The 14363-nt window shown below is 29.1% G+C and overlaps 1 protein-coding gene across 1 annotated transcript; it reads right to left on the reverse strand.

The window, feature by feature from the left end:
* Positions 1-3588: 3588 nt before the first annotated feature.
* Positions 3589-13724, reverse strand: LOC145842079 (conserved oligomeric Golgi complex subunit 1-like). The gene is made up of 5 exons (XM_082949454.1): positions 13587-13724; positions 11302-11472; positions 8352-8460; positions 5817-7912; positions 3589-4581 (listed from the first exon to the last, which is right to left on the reverse strand). Exons 1-5 carry the CDS (start codon positions 13706-13708, stop codon positions 4389-4391), a joined length of 2691 nt encoding a protein of 896 aa, XP_082805580.1. The 5' UTR covers positions 13709-13724; the 3' UTR covers positions 3589-4388.
* Positions 13725-14363: the final 639 nt, after the last annotated feature.

Consider the following 14363-nt stretch of genomic DNA (forward strand, 5'->3'; position numbering starts at 1 on the left):
AATGTAATAAAAATTATTGTTATACTATACTAATTTCTTTATCAAAAAATGCTATATTAAAGTTAGCTAAATTACTAAAAACTAAGACGACAATTGTAGTTAATGGTTTAACTTTTCATTTCTTGATTTAATAATTCTATCAAAAACCAAGTAAGTTTAACTTTATAAAAAGAAAGAAAATTTATTAAAAAATGTTAAGAACATAATTAAAAATCCATTATATGATTAAAAACAAATTGCAATAAACTAAACCAACATTGTTAGTACTTTATCTACATTATACAGGAAGAACTATTCAAGGGTATAAAGTGATTATTAACATATTAAAAAAACTAATATGATAACTCTGTGCAATCATTTTATTCTTTGAAATTTATTTTCTGTAAAATATTTCTCAAGTCATTCTAGAACCTCTAAACATGATCCTGGTCTTTAAAATTATTAGACATTACAGTTCACTCTCTTGACAAACAAAAAACTTTTGTTAATTTTTATTATTAAATCTTAAAATCAGGAACAGAACTTTTAGACAAACTTGATAGCTTTGTGAATAGTATTTTACAACACATTAACATATTTTTAACTTTAAGAGAATTTTTTTTTTAAAGCAAAGTTAGTTTAAGAATAATGTCCTAAACTTTTGTTAAATATTTTATGTTAGCGTTAAACTGTATTACAATATGTACTTTATATTTTAATATGTAAGCAAAATAAAAAATCTTCTACTTAAAGCACTCATTATATTTTGGTAATTCAAAAAGTGTTGTTACAAAAAATTATTTACAGCTTTACTATAAATACTAATTTTTTAAAACATACAACTTGTTTAAGAAAATATCCGCACTAATCTTTTGCAAGCATCAACTATAATATAAAAAAATTTATAAAAATGACACCTGTAAATTGCATGGTTGCCACAGATCAAGCTGAGAAAAATTTCTGACATTTTACCAAAATGTTTCTGACTTTTCTAAATTAAACTATTAATTTAAACTTATTCTAAAACACATAATCTAATACTTAAAACTATATGTAGCTGATAATCTTATTTTAATATAGGTTAAAACAACAGTTTTTTTTTTCCGAATTCAATCATCAAACTTCCATTACATCACTTGAACCATCTAGGTATGATCGATGTATTTGCAATAAACAGCTCTATCAGCAAAATACTTTATCATTACCTTATAAACACAGCTTTTCCATTATTATTCTAGCAAGATGTTTTCGAAATGTGGTCCAAAGCCAAAATTTATTATGTATGATAATTTTGTTCTGGCCATCTGACATGACTGTGCTATTGCACTGTCAGGAAACATTTTTTTGTTTAGCTCCGCCAGTTTGTTACACGAACTGGCTGAGTAATTGTGCTTGACAGTGTGTAATGCTTATAAAATTTTGGTGGTTGTGACTTACTTACGAAACCTATTGATGGGCTTACACCACTGCTCTCACAACTTGCTACTCTCACCACTTATCCCATTGGAGCTTGATCCAGCATTATAGAAACATTATTGGATTCGGTGAACTCCTGGCCTTTTATTTCTATATACAGCTCCATTCATATGTACAGTGAGTGCTTTTTTTCTCATATTTGACAGAGTTACATAAACACCACTTGCATTTAAACTTTTGTGTATATATCACAGTTTCACTATGGAAGTGTCCTTGCTACAGATCATCGATACTAAAAAGCTTACAAAATCTGCTTGTTCAAGTTGGGTACTTGTTCAATATATTAGTAGAAGAATTTTGCAGTTTTATAAAGGATATTTTATTAATTTATACCAGATGAAGGCATTGGAAAGTAAACAGTTTTGTAAGTTTCTAGGAAAAAATTTTAAAACTTTAAAGCATTTTTAATTAACTTTTACCATTTGAAGGCTTTGGAAAATAAGGAAATTTGTAAATTTAAACTGACAAATCTGACTTTTTTTTTTAATTTTATCAAATTTTCTGACTTTTTTTAAAAACCCCACATTTTTTCCTGACTTTGGTTTTTATTTTTCCTGACCATGTGGCAACCCTGAAATTGTCTTTAAAAACCAATTACTATTTCTAACAGCACTTTTATAACAGCAGGTGTAATAATCTTTTACTTTTATTCTAAACCAATAGTGTACTTCCAAAATTTAAGAAATAAAAACAAATACATACATAACTTAAAAACTATAGTTTTGGAAAAGCTATAACTTTGATACTAAAAGTAATTTTTGGTCTGAAATTGGTTTTTATTTACTTTTCTAAATTAGTCTTATGCATGGTTTAAAGTCGATCAAACATTTTATTGTTTGTCTGAGTTGTGATATGACAAATGTTAGTCTATTTGTTCAACATTAATAGCCTATAAGTGTGTTATCTTATTTAGCTATGGAAACTACTATTTTTCTTATCACAAAACTGCACATTAATATACAAATAACATCAAAATTCTTAAAGTTGTTAGATAACATAACAAGCAATTAAAAAAAAAGGTTAGGATTTCTCTAATAAATTAGTTACTGCTTTTTGCGCTTTAAAAATAAAAACATTCCTAATCTCAACTTTACCTCAAGGGGAAAAAAACTTGAGTAGTAAGCTGAATATAATTTTAATAATTGAATTTAATAATCACCCATATATTTCTATTAGTATAAAATTACATTATTTAGTGATTGATTTTAAATTACTGAACTATTAGGATAACTTACTTAGGAAAAATCTTGTTAAACGTAGGTATACAAGAACAAAACTTTAGTTTAATTGTAAAAATAGTAATCGTTTTATTTTTCTTCTGGTAAAAACAATTTTAAATGAGATAGTACTGTACTTCAAAAAACAGATCTATACATAAAATGCTGAAATCAACTAAAATAAACTTTAAGATAAAATATTATTGTTATAAGTAAATCTATGTAAAAAAAACTTCATAACTGTCCAAAATTTCAATAAAAACTTAATTTCATAACTTATTTTAGAATAAACATTGCCACAAACTGCATTTAGTATGTTACTACTTTTTGTTAACTAGTATAGTAGAACTAAAAATAACTCCATCTAACAAACTCTTACTAATGCTTTTATTATGCAAAGTTAACAGATAAAGTTTTTATACTACAAAAATAAAATCATAACATTACAGTAACCTCTCGCATCTTTACGCACTCTTGACGTTACGCACTCTCGTTTAGTTACGCATTTTAGAATTCAAAAAATAAAATTTCTAATTTTTTTAATATTGCACCAACTAGGTTTATTGTATATTTTTAATTTAAAATATGTCTTCAAATGCTAACTCACCTCTCTATATCTTTAAACTTTGTAAACTTATGTTCTTTGACTAATTAATAAACATTTAGTTATAACTCAGTTTATCAGAAATTTTGTTAACAATATTTTTATCAAACATTTTCTTATGTTTTATTTATTCTTCTTAAAAAGAAGAAATCCATTACAGCACCAAATGCATATTTTTGTAAAAGGCTATAGAAACAAATTTTAGTATAGACACCACACTATTTCTTAATTTCTAACAAATGCTTAATTATAAACTAAATTTGGAAAGTAAAATATAAGTGTTAAGTATCAAATAAGTCACATACAAATTAAGATAAAATTAACTTATTATTGAAATTAGTAAAATTTTTCTACAATTATTATTATTTTATATAAAGTTTAATCCTTTTTTTTAAATATTTATATTTTTATCTTTTTTTTCATATTTATAAGTTTAGTAAACAAATTTTAAAAAGTGGGGAAGTTCCCAGTCTGCTTTTAAGTAGATGCAATATTAAAAAACAGTCATTATAATAAGTATGTTTGATACCTCTCGTATCTTTACGATCTCTCGTATCTTTACGCACTTTTTCTGTAGACACAATGTGCGTAAATAAGCGAGAGGTTACTGTATTTTAAAGTATAAAATGTTAAGAATTAAATCATAACAGTAATTAAGTTAAATCCTATTACAGTCAGTTTAAACGTGTAAAAAATATGCTTAAGTTCCTAAATTCTAGTCTAACTTAAAGTAATTAAAACCCTTGTTATAAATAGTATATAAAGTCTGTTTAAAATATCTTAAACTAAGTATTATTAATTCAGGAGTAAATGCTAAACAAAAATGTTAACTTTTTTGATGGCAGGATTTACTACTATAATGTTTTGAAACTATTAAATTGCACCATAAAAATGTTTTTAAAATAAGTCTGTTTTTTTCGAGACTAAGAAACACATTAAAAAAAAACAAAAAATGTTTAAAATGATACAGTAAAAAATGTGAATACAAAAGTAAACTGGATAGTTACAATAAAAAGATAGAGATTTAAAAAAAAGGACAAACAATTCCATAAGAGGATATAAGCAAATAAATAAAAAGTATTAAGAGTAAAAATTTACTAAACAAATAAAACTCAATCTTCGATAAAAGAAGAAGACATACTGATCCACGAGGAGCTGATGGCGTCTCCCATCTTGGACACGAAAGACGAGGATTTGGAGGAGGATTGGGCGGATGCCAGCTGCTGGAGGGCGTCCGAGTAGTTGGCGTGCTTGCTGCTCGGCGTGAACTGCGTGGAGAAAGCGTCGATCGGCAGGACTGAGAACCTGGAGTTTGCACGAAAAAAAAAGTTAAACCGAAACAAAAAATTTAGTAACATCAGCTATACTTTAGATGTTCAGAGTTAAAAAATACATAGTACACACCAGTGGCGTAGCGTGGTATTTTGGTCAGGGGGTGCGCAAACTTTTTTCTCAAAAATCCTCTAAATTAAAACTTTTGTAATTAGCTATAAAAAAACTTTTTATAAGTAATATAATTGAAATAAATTTATTAAGTAAAATAAGTCCGTTAACTGTTTCAAAAAATATTTTTATTTTACAAATTTAAACAATTAAATAATAGAATAAATTTTATTAGAATTACTTATACTTGCAAAAATGTAAACTTACTAAATAAAAATTGTTTTTATTACTTATAGTAAACTTAATATCTTTAAAAATTAATATATTCAATAAAACGAAAGTATCTGTTTTTTTGAAGAAAAAAATATCATTCTCTTTAATATACAATACAACAGTGATAACAACACCTCATTGCACAAAATTATAATAAAGTTACACAGAAGTTAAAATAGACCAACTTTATAACTGTTATTACAGTTTATTACAACTTTGTAAAATAGTTAAAAGTATACTTTTTAAATTTAATTCATTTGATTGTATTTGTTTAAAACAAAATTCACAAACAAAGTTTATTTCTCATAGGCCGACTTGCTTATCTTGTATGTTTACAAAAATAAAGTTCAGAAAACTAGCAGTAGTCTTAACAATGTAGCATAAAAAAAAAATTGAAAATTGTTTAACTTTTCTTTAAGCGTGAACGTTTTTGTAAACTTTTTGTAGAAAAATAATCTGCCATAAGGTTATACTACAGCGGTGCGCTATATTAATTGCGTACTTTTTGAGTCTAAATTCTTATGAAGTTAATGAACTTATAAAATTTTTCCTTATGGAGTTTTTCATCAACATCGGTGCGCATTTGCAATTACGCACCGAATCAGTATATTGAGTAATAACATATACTTTCCTAACTTGTCACTAATTGGTATTCAAAATTTCGTTTAACTTTTTGAATACTAGATAAACATAGTTGAAAAAAGGCAAATTAAGCAGAAAAAATAAACTATAAAGGATAAAGATATTACATTCTTTTTTTTACATTTTTCTTTTTTTGGGTGGCACGCATGCGCCAGTGTCCCTCCCCACGCTACGCCCCTGGTACACACTATAGTCATTATACTTTAAAAATTACTTTTTAAAAATAGTGCTGTTTAACAAACCTGCCGCAGTCGGGCACAACAGGCATCACGTTGTGCGCCGATTTGGTCGAAGATTTCAGCGGCGACGTTTTAACTGCGAGCAGTCCGTACATCGTGCACGTCTGGGAAGCGTACTTGCCGACGTTCTGGTCCAAGTACGGCGTGAAGAGCTCCAAATCGAACGGGTCTATGAAGTTCTCGAGCCAGTCGGTTATTTCGGCGCAGTCTTCCCTGCTCGAGTGTCGGTTCATCATTTTGTCAATGTACTTGACGTCGAAAAGAGTTTGCAGGGCCCACGTTTGCGAAACTTTGACGCTGCTCGATTCGATTTTCTTCAACGCGGCGCTGTAAGTCGCTTTGTACCTGCGGAAGGCGTCGTCGCAGATTTTATCCAGCGCCACGTCGCCGATGGAGTGGCCTCCGAACTTCTGCAGCTTGTGGTTCACTTCGAAGAACAGCGTTTGGACGTGCAAAGAGGAAGACAGCGGGATGTGGATGGCCGACTCGACCGTCTCGCCCTCCTCGCTCTCTTCCGTTATTCCCACCCTTTCCCACGTCGAGCACCACCTGCAAAAGTTGAACTGCTCGGCCGAGCTTTCAATTTTCGCGCCAAAACTTTTAGTCACGTCATCCAGTAGCTCGTTCTTCCAAATTTCCATAAACTCGCTCGCTTTGCTGTTGAAGTTTTGAGTTACGACCGCCCACTTTTTCTCTTTAGATTCTTCTTTTTCTGTCGTTTCTTTTTTATGGTTGGCATACCTGTTCCTTTTAGCATTATACAAAGTATCTGTCGTTTTAAAAAAGCACTTTTGAAATCCGGTGCACAGTTTCAAAAAGTGCTTGCAAAAAAAGTTTAGGAACAGCGAGTGAGTCAAAACTTTACTCTTATCATCGGTCAACGAACTCAAGTGCTCAATTTGTTCGGACAGCGACTTTAGCAAAAGCTGGGAAAAATTGTCGCTGGCGTTTCGCAGCGCTTCATAAACCGCTTTGGCTTCGTCGGGAGACTGCAGGCTCGCTTTGCCGTTTTCCGCCCTGCAGTACGCTGAAACCTCGTCCAGCAGCTTGAGCACGGCGCCGTTGGTGCGGAGGCACGCCTGTTTTATCTTGGGTGTTACCCCCATGCTTTTCAGCGTCAGGCCGCCGCCCATGCTCAGCAAGTTGTTTTCCTTCTGCCTCGTCTGCCAGTGCTTCCACGCCATTTCCGTCGTGACGTCATCACCGTGCTCCTCCCACAGGTGCCCGTTCAGGTCGACGTTGCTCGTTACGTCATCGGCCTTCATCTTCGTCAGGCTCTCGGTTTCCCGCAGCAGCCGCTCGAAGGTGCCGTCGACGATCTGCGTGACTTTGCGCACGAACAATCCCTGCAGGATCTCCTTCCACAGATCGACGCCGCGGCCGAAAACGCCGAGGCAGAGCGAGTCCCACCTGCTGACGTCATCAGCGTCGTCGTCGATGAAGAGGTCGTCTTCGCTTTTCGGGTCCATTATCTGGGCCATCAGCATTTTCGTCACCGCCTCCCTGATCACGGAGAGGTCCTTCGTCGTGGTGACGAAATCCAAAAGCTTGGCGAGGCCGCTCGCCAGAATCTCCTGGCAGTCCGACAGCCACGACTGGCACACTTGTTGGACCTGATCGCTTCCGAGGCCCTTTTCTTCCAACTCCATACCCTCGGTTTCGCCCGAACGACCGTCCAGGCGCTCGCGCAAAACCTCAGTGACGTAACAGCCGCTCTTCTCGTCGCAGAACATCTCGTGGACGTGCGCGACGGTCCGCAGCAGGCAGTCGACGCTTTCGGTGATGAGGGCGGTCGTGCTGACGGTGGATCCCCTCCGGTCGCCCTGCAGCACCGTCCCGAGCATCTCCTTCCTCGAGTTGAGCAGCGCGCGAAGGACGCTTTCGAGGGAGCACTTGTCGAGCATCAGGATGGAGCAGACGGAGTCGGCCACGCACGCCGAGCTTATCTTGAACTGGCTCAGCCGCGAGCGGCACTTCCTGACGATGGCGCTCCTCAGGTTTTTAAAGGCCTGCACCTGCTGGCCGAGCATGGGAAACCACTTGAGTATCGGGCTCGAGTATCCGGTGCCAAGCATCAAGCTCTTGGTGATGAAGGAGCCCTGCGGAGTGAGGTTAAAGCTGTTTTTGGTAGAAGTTGTATGGTTATGTCTAATACGACTTAATATAAGCAGCAAAAAGTTATTCAGTTCTTAGTTGAGCTGTTATAAATGAAAAAAACAAGTTTGATTTATTTACCAAACGTCTTTATAAAATAGTAATTAAAAATAGTTTAATAAAAGCAAACGAAAAGCTTGAGTATAGTTGATTGTTTCTGAAAGAGTGAAATTTTTAAAATATACAAATTAAGTTTAATTTATACTAAACTAACTATTTTTTATGCCAATTTCTTTATTCTCATTAAAATTTAAAAGTTATTTACTATTACGACATGCTCTTGCTGTAATAATAATTTTATTTTTTACAAATCTTACAATTAAACAGTAAGTTTTATTTGAAAAATATCAAAGTTAAAATGTTAAGTATATAACTAAAATTCACTTTCAAATACAGGAGAGACGCGGTGGTCATGTTGCCCAGCTCAACTTGCAACCAAATCTTTTCCGGGATTTCCGTCAACACCTTTATCTCGGAAGCCGTTTTCAGATACCTGAAAGAAGTTAAACGTGTCAAAGACTAAATAGCTATAAAAAGCACAGACAAAGACTTAGTAAGATAGCTTAAAAGTGAGAACCGGAGTTGTAAAACGTTCAATTAGTCAGAAAAAAAAAATTCACTCCTAACATAGTTTAAATGAATAGATAAAATAATTGCCTAAAAAGTCTTAAGAGTAAACGACTGAGTAGTAAAAAATTTAATTATTTATTATTACTTGAAATAACTCTATTGTGTCTTTACTTCTGTAGTAGAATATCAAAGTAATTCACAAACAAACTATATTTGACTAGAAGGAATAATAAGTCTTAAAAACATTTCTAGAATTTTTGATAAATTATTTGATCTTTAATGAACCATTAAGTTAAATAGAAAGGAAAAAAATAGTTTGTAAGTAAATATAAGAAAACAAAAAATCACACATGAAGTATTATCAAGTACTAAAAAGACAAAAACATTGCTCTAAAATGTTTAACGTTAAGATGTCAAGTTAAGGTTGAAACTAAAAATTTCAGAAAATTTACTGAAAATAAAAACCGTTTTAATAAATAAGAAAATAGTTATATAAAGATAGATCACTAGTTAGAAAATTTTGCCTTAAATTTTTATGATTATTTTCATCACCGCCAAACTATATTTTTACTAAAGGTATTAACCGGACTTTCTAATTTTATTTAAATAACATTTAAAACATGATTCAAGAGTTGGCAATCTTTGGCCCGCGGGCCACGTTTTAAACTTAATTTCAATTAATTCATTATAATTTTGCTTTAAAAAATATATATTTAGTGTATTGTATTTCCATAAATAAATAAAACCAATAAAATAATCTATTTACAATAATCTGTTTAACAAAAAACTTTTTTGCAAAAAATCTGGATAAAATAGATTTTAAGTAAATTGTTAATTTTGAAAGTTACCAACTACCCTATAACTAACACAATAAAGAACTAGTACAAATTAAGATAGAAAAAATCATAATAAAATTAATTTACAACTTGAGCCTAGTTTGTATGATTAAGAGGTTAAATTCTAGAAATATTTTATTTTAATTAATACAATATACAGGAAACTAAGAAAATAAAAAAAAAAAAACTTAATAACTATAATTTATAAAATACTAGTAAAAAGAAAAAATAGGAGAAAAAACTCAATGTAAAACGTTGCAACAATTTTAAAATTTAGGAAAACTATGCTATTGATTTAAAAAAATTTTAAACATAAAACAAAAAAATTGCTAAAATATTTTATATTAGTTTTGAAATCAAATCAGGCAGGACTTATTTTGAATAAATACTTTATTTAAACTTTTATAACAAGTATTTAAAACTAACTTATTGAAAAAGTAAGCTTTTACTATCATAATAATATTATAATACTATAAAATTGATTTTTAGCAGACAAATAAAGATCTGTACTTCGTAACAACAGAAAATTAATAATCTTATAGCACTGAGGAAGTAATTTTTGAGCAAAACATTATTTTTCAAACAATAATCATAAAAAACAATGGTACTAAAATTGTTTTTATAATATCTTTTTATTATCATAGGAGTGTAAGATAAAAAAAACAAACAAAAGTCTGTGACAAAATATCATCATATAGCAGACAAAATATCATCATATAGCAGACAAACTATTCGGGACACGTTCAAAATCCATTTGCAATCAGTAAAATTCGAGAACCGCTTACTGATCGAGGGTTAGGAGTAACAGTGATAGTGAAAATAAATAAAAAATTGCAAAAAATATACAAAATAAGTTAATAAATAGAGAAAAAAAATATTGGGTGGATTTTGAACGCGGGTGGATTTTGATAGTATAAAAACTATTCATATACATAGTTAAATCTAAATAATTTTTGATAACAATTAAGACATAAAAAACGAGTAAGACCCACCAACTTCTCTACTTATAGTTTATGTAAAAATTAGCAAAACAATTATAATAAAAAAAAACTATTTACGACATATAAATATTAGATTAGTTACCAATAGTATATGTTCTACGTACTTGAATTTATTTTCTTACTTTTACTTATAAATAATGAAGTGAAACAGATTTACCATAGTAAATACAAACACCTATAAATAAATTAACGAAAAAAAGGAGCTGAAATATTAGGGAGTATTGAATTTTATGTAAAAAATATTGTGCTTTAGCTTGTAAACTTTAAAATAGCAAAAAAAATGCGAGAGAATCACTTACTTCACTTACTACATCATGATATATTAAAACTACACGAAAATCAACTTGAAAACATATATATACTATTGTTGAAAAAACACTGTATAAAGAAATTAAAAAAAAAAAACGGATGTGACATTGAACATCTTCTTTACAAGGATTTACACTGACTTGAACTACAACGAAAGTTAATAAGTAAGTAAAACAGAATTGACATGAAGTTGGGTATAAAAAATATTCAGTAACTTCATTAGTGTTTGAAAACAAGGTTTTGAGCAAAACCAATATATTTAGAAAACAATATTAGAACTTAGTTATTACTATTGTTCAAAATGTAGTTTAAAATACAGCATATCAACTATAATTTAAAATTATTTCATAAATAAAAGATGTTTTATATTAACAAAAATTTATAAAATGATTGATTAAATAACATATAAAAGATTTTTAGTCAGCTCTTTTTACAAATCATCATTCAAGTCATTATGTCCCTTATCTATAACTAAATCAATAATAATTTTACATAGAATTAGTATGACTATACTGAAATAAATACTTTTTAAATATATTTTTATGGAAGACTTTGACTAAATTTTTTAGCAAATTTACACATTATAAATTTTTTGAAACCAATATCTTTTTAAACTACCTGGCAAAATCTTGTTTTTCTTGCATTTGTTTTGTTTGAGCAGCCATAGATTTACTTTTAGCTTTATTGTTTTCATGAAACTGTTGTATTTTAGTGATATACTGCGATGTCATACTGCAAGATTTTTTCATACAGTTTATTGTATCTGCAGCCTCAATAATATCTCTGTATCTATAAAAAAAAATCTACAATTAATAATGATTAAAATAAAACATTATTAGATTATAGTTGTATCAGGATTTGTACTTAAATTTTCAAAAGATATCCTGTGTTAGTTAACAAATATGTTGTGTTATTTTTTAGGGTTAGTTTGAAATATATGCAATACCTATAAATTAAAAGGGCTTCTTAGAAAATGATAGCTGCTTTATTAATGAGTAAAGACCGAACACAAATAGAAATTTGTTACTAGTTTGTGTCTTGTGGTTTACGCCAATACTTCTCAAAGTATGCTTAGAAATTAGTTTACTGTGCACAAAAACAAAAATGAGTAGTGTTAATATTACTTAAATGCATAACTATGGTTGATTTTTTTTTCATATATTAAAAGATAAACTTCTAAGATACACACTAAGATGTAGAAACGTTTACAAATAAATCATACCTTTAGTCGTTTTTATATAAATGATATACATTATTTTACTTTACAACTTAGTTAGTACATTGCTTAATTGTTAGCTATAATCTAATTTACTATTGTATTCTTTTTTATCAACTTAATGTGCACATATTTCCAAAAGTTAAATATATTAAAAGCCACTAGCTGAATTTACTGTTCCACCTTACTTTTTCTGTTGATAAAAGTTTATTAGCTGACATTATTGTATTGTAATAATCATAAACTTTTAGCTTACTTTAATAAACCAAAGTTCAAATATAAACAACTGTTTGTGAACAAATTACTCAGTTTATAGTATTTCGTTAGCAAATGAATAATTAAAATTCACTATAGTTGGCTAAAATAGCTTTGAAGTAGAAAATGAGATTTATTTAATTTGAAGTTTTGTAAAAAGTTGTAAACAGGGTTGCCAAGATTGTACTAAAAAAAACTTCCTGACTCAAAATCTTAATAAAAACTAATTCAAAAATACATAATCAAAGGCTTGAAAGATTTTAGTTTATTTCAAAAACTCAACTAGACCATTAAAAAAAATTAATTGCAAAAGCTTTTTTTTAGGTTATAAACATAGAAGAATGAAGTTTATAGTGATGATAAACTTTCTCATCAAGATATGTTTATATAAAATTTCCTGACTTCTGACTTTTCTGAAAACCCCCATTTTTTCCTGAATTTTGCTGACTTTTTAGTTTTTTTTTGTTTTTTCTGACTTTTCCTGACTTTGTGGCAACCCTGTGTAAAATATTATGAGGACAGACACATTTAAATTATACAGGGTGCCAAATCTTTTTGAGAAATATCTTCTAAGTTTTCAAAATCACAAGTTTTTGGGTCTATTTTAAGTACAAAATTAACCTTAGGGTAAAAAATTGTCTTAAATAGTTAAAAACATTAAAAAGATACTGTAAAGTAAAGCTATTTTTAATAAGTTTTTTAATTAATTTTTTTTTTAACAAAAAACTCTTATATATATGATAGATGTTTGTGCAGATTTAAATTTTATAACTTAAAATGCAAAAATTGATTAAACTTCCAGGTTTATTGGTGATTTCTGTTCAAAATTCCAGGTTTTTCCAGGATTCCTGTTTTTTGGAAACCATAATTAAAACAAACTCATCTGATTAATGATTAAGGATAGAATAAAAATTTTCTGTTTACTTATGTAAGTTTCTTAAAATTCTCATTATTTAAAAAGTTGTATTGCATTTTCAAAATTTTTGAAATATAAGATTATCAAATTGTAAATAGGTTGTTTGATAAATTATTTGAAGGAAAATTAAGTATATTTTTAACATTTACAGATACATACAATACTAAAAAGTATTTTAAAAATATTTGAAGAATGTACTACCTTTTACATTAATTGAATAAAATAAATCTAAGGAAAAACATACTATTTTATAAAAAGTAGTTATAAGTATCTTATATACTGTTTAATACCTTCTTGAATATGAAAATTAAACATAAATAGAAGTTATTTGTTTACCATATTTTTATGCCAAAATACAACAAAAGCACTTACTTATCTGCAAATTAAAAGTAGTTAAAAAAGTTGTTGTACAAGAAAATATATGTCCTTGTATTTATATAAAGTAGAAAATACTTTGTTAAATAACTAACTAACAGTAGCTGTAAATATATTGTTAAATAAAAAGAAACAAATCACCTTTCTCCAACCATCTGTCTTAACTCTTCTTTTTTCTTTTCACTATTTGATCTTGTTTTCAAAAGAAGTGACTTGACCTCCTCGATAGTTTTTGTTGAAAATGTATTTGTAACATTATCCATTTTTATTTAAAAAGACTTCTAATATTTTTCTAAAGTAAATTTCCAACAATGCTTAGAACAAACAATAAGCTAAAGAATTTCTAAATAACTTTTGAAAAAAATTGATAAAGGGCTAATTCTCTTTAGAGTTTTAATAAAAATAAAAGACAACAGATACAGAAAATAGAACAAGAAAACAAATTTTTATTTAAAATATTATCTGCAGAGATAACTTGAACCAAAAGGCATTGGTATTTATATTGGTAAAAACAATAGTTTGACAGATTTAAAAACTCTTAAAGTATAAAAATTTACTTATGTTTTTAAACTGTTATAAACACATTAAAAAAAATTAATGCATATTTACCAAAGTTTTTCTTCTTATAAGTTTCACAAAAAACAGTTCACATGTTTCGTTTTATATAAAAATGGCTTTATCAATTTAAACTCATATATATTTACCTTTATTAATATTTAAGGTAATGTTAAGACTAAAGGAGCTGTACACTTTTATACAAAATATCTATATACAATGTCTAAAATAATACTTTTTTTAATTACTTGATATGACTTTACTTAACTAGTTAGTTGCTTTTCATAAAACCTTCTTATGGAGAAAAATAAAAAAAAGGCATTCATATAAGAACAAATTCCTAAACACTTATTTTTATGTTTT

The sequence above is a fragment of the Thalia democratica genome, chromosome 8, assembly GCF_965202585.1.
Source record: "Thalia democratica chromosome 8, ktThaDemo2.hap1.1, whole genome shotgun sequence".
NCBI lineage: Eukaryota > Metazoa > Chordata > Thaliacea > Salpida > Salpidae > Thalia > Thalia democratica.

Coding starts and splice junctions, on each gene's coding strand:
- LOC145842079 (XM_082949454.1), bottom strand. CDS start 13,708: ATGGATAATGTTACAAATACATTTTCAACAAAAACTATCGAGGAGGTC. Junction 8,461..11,301: donor GAAAAACAAGATTTTGCCAG/GTAGTTTAAAAA, acceptor AACTTCTTTCAG/GTATCTGAAAACGGCTTCCG. Junction 7,913..8,351: donor CGTCTCTCCTGTATTTGAAA/GTGAATTTTAGT, acceptor CTCACTCCGCAG/GGCTCCTTCATCACCAAGAG.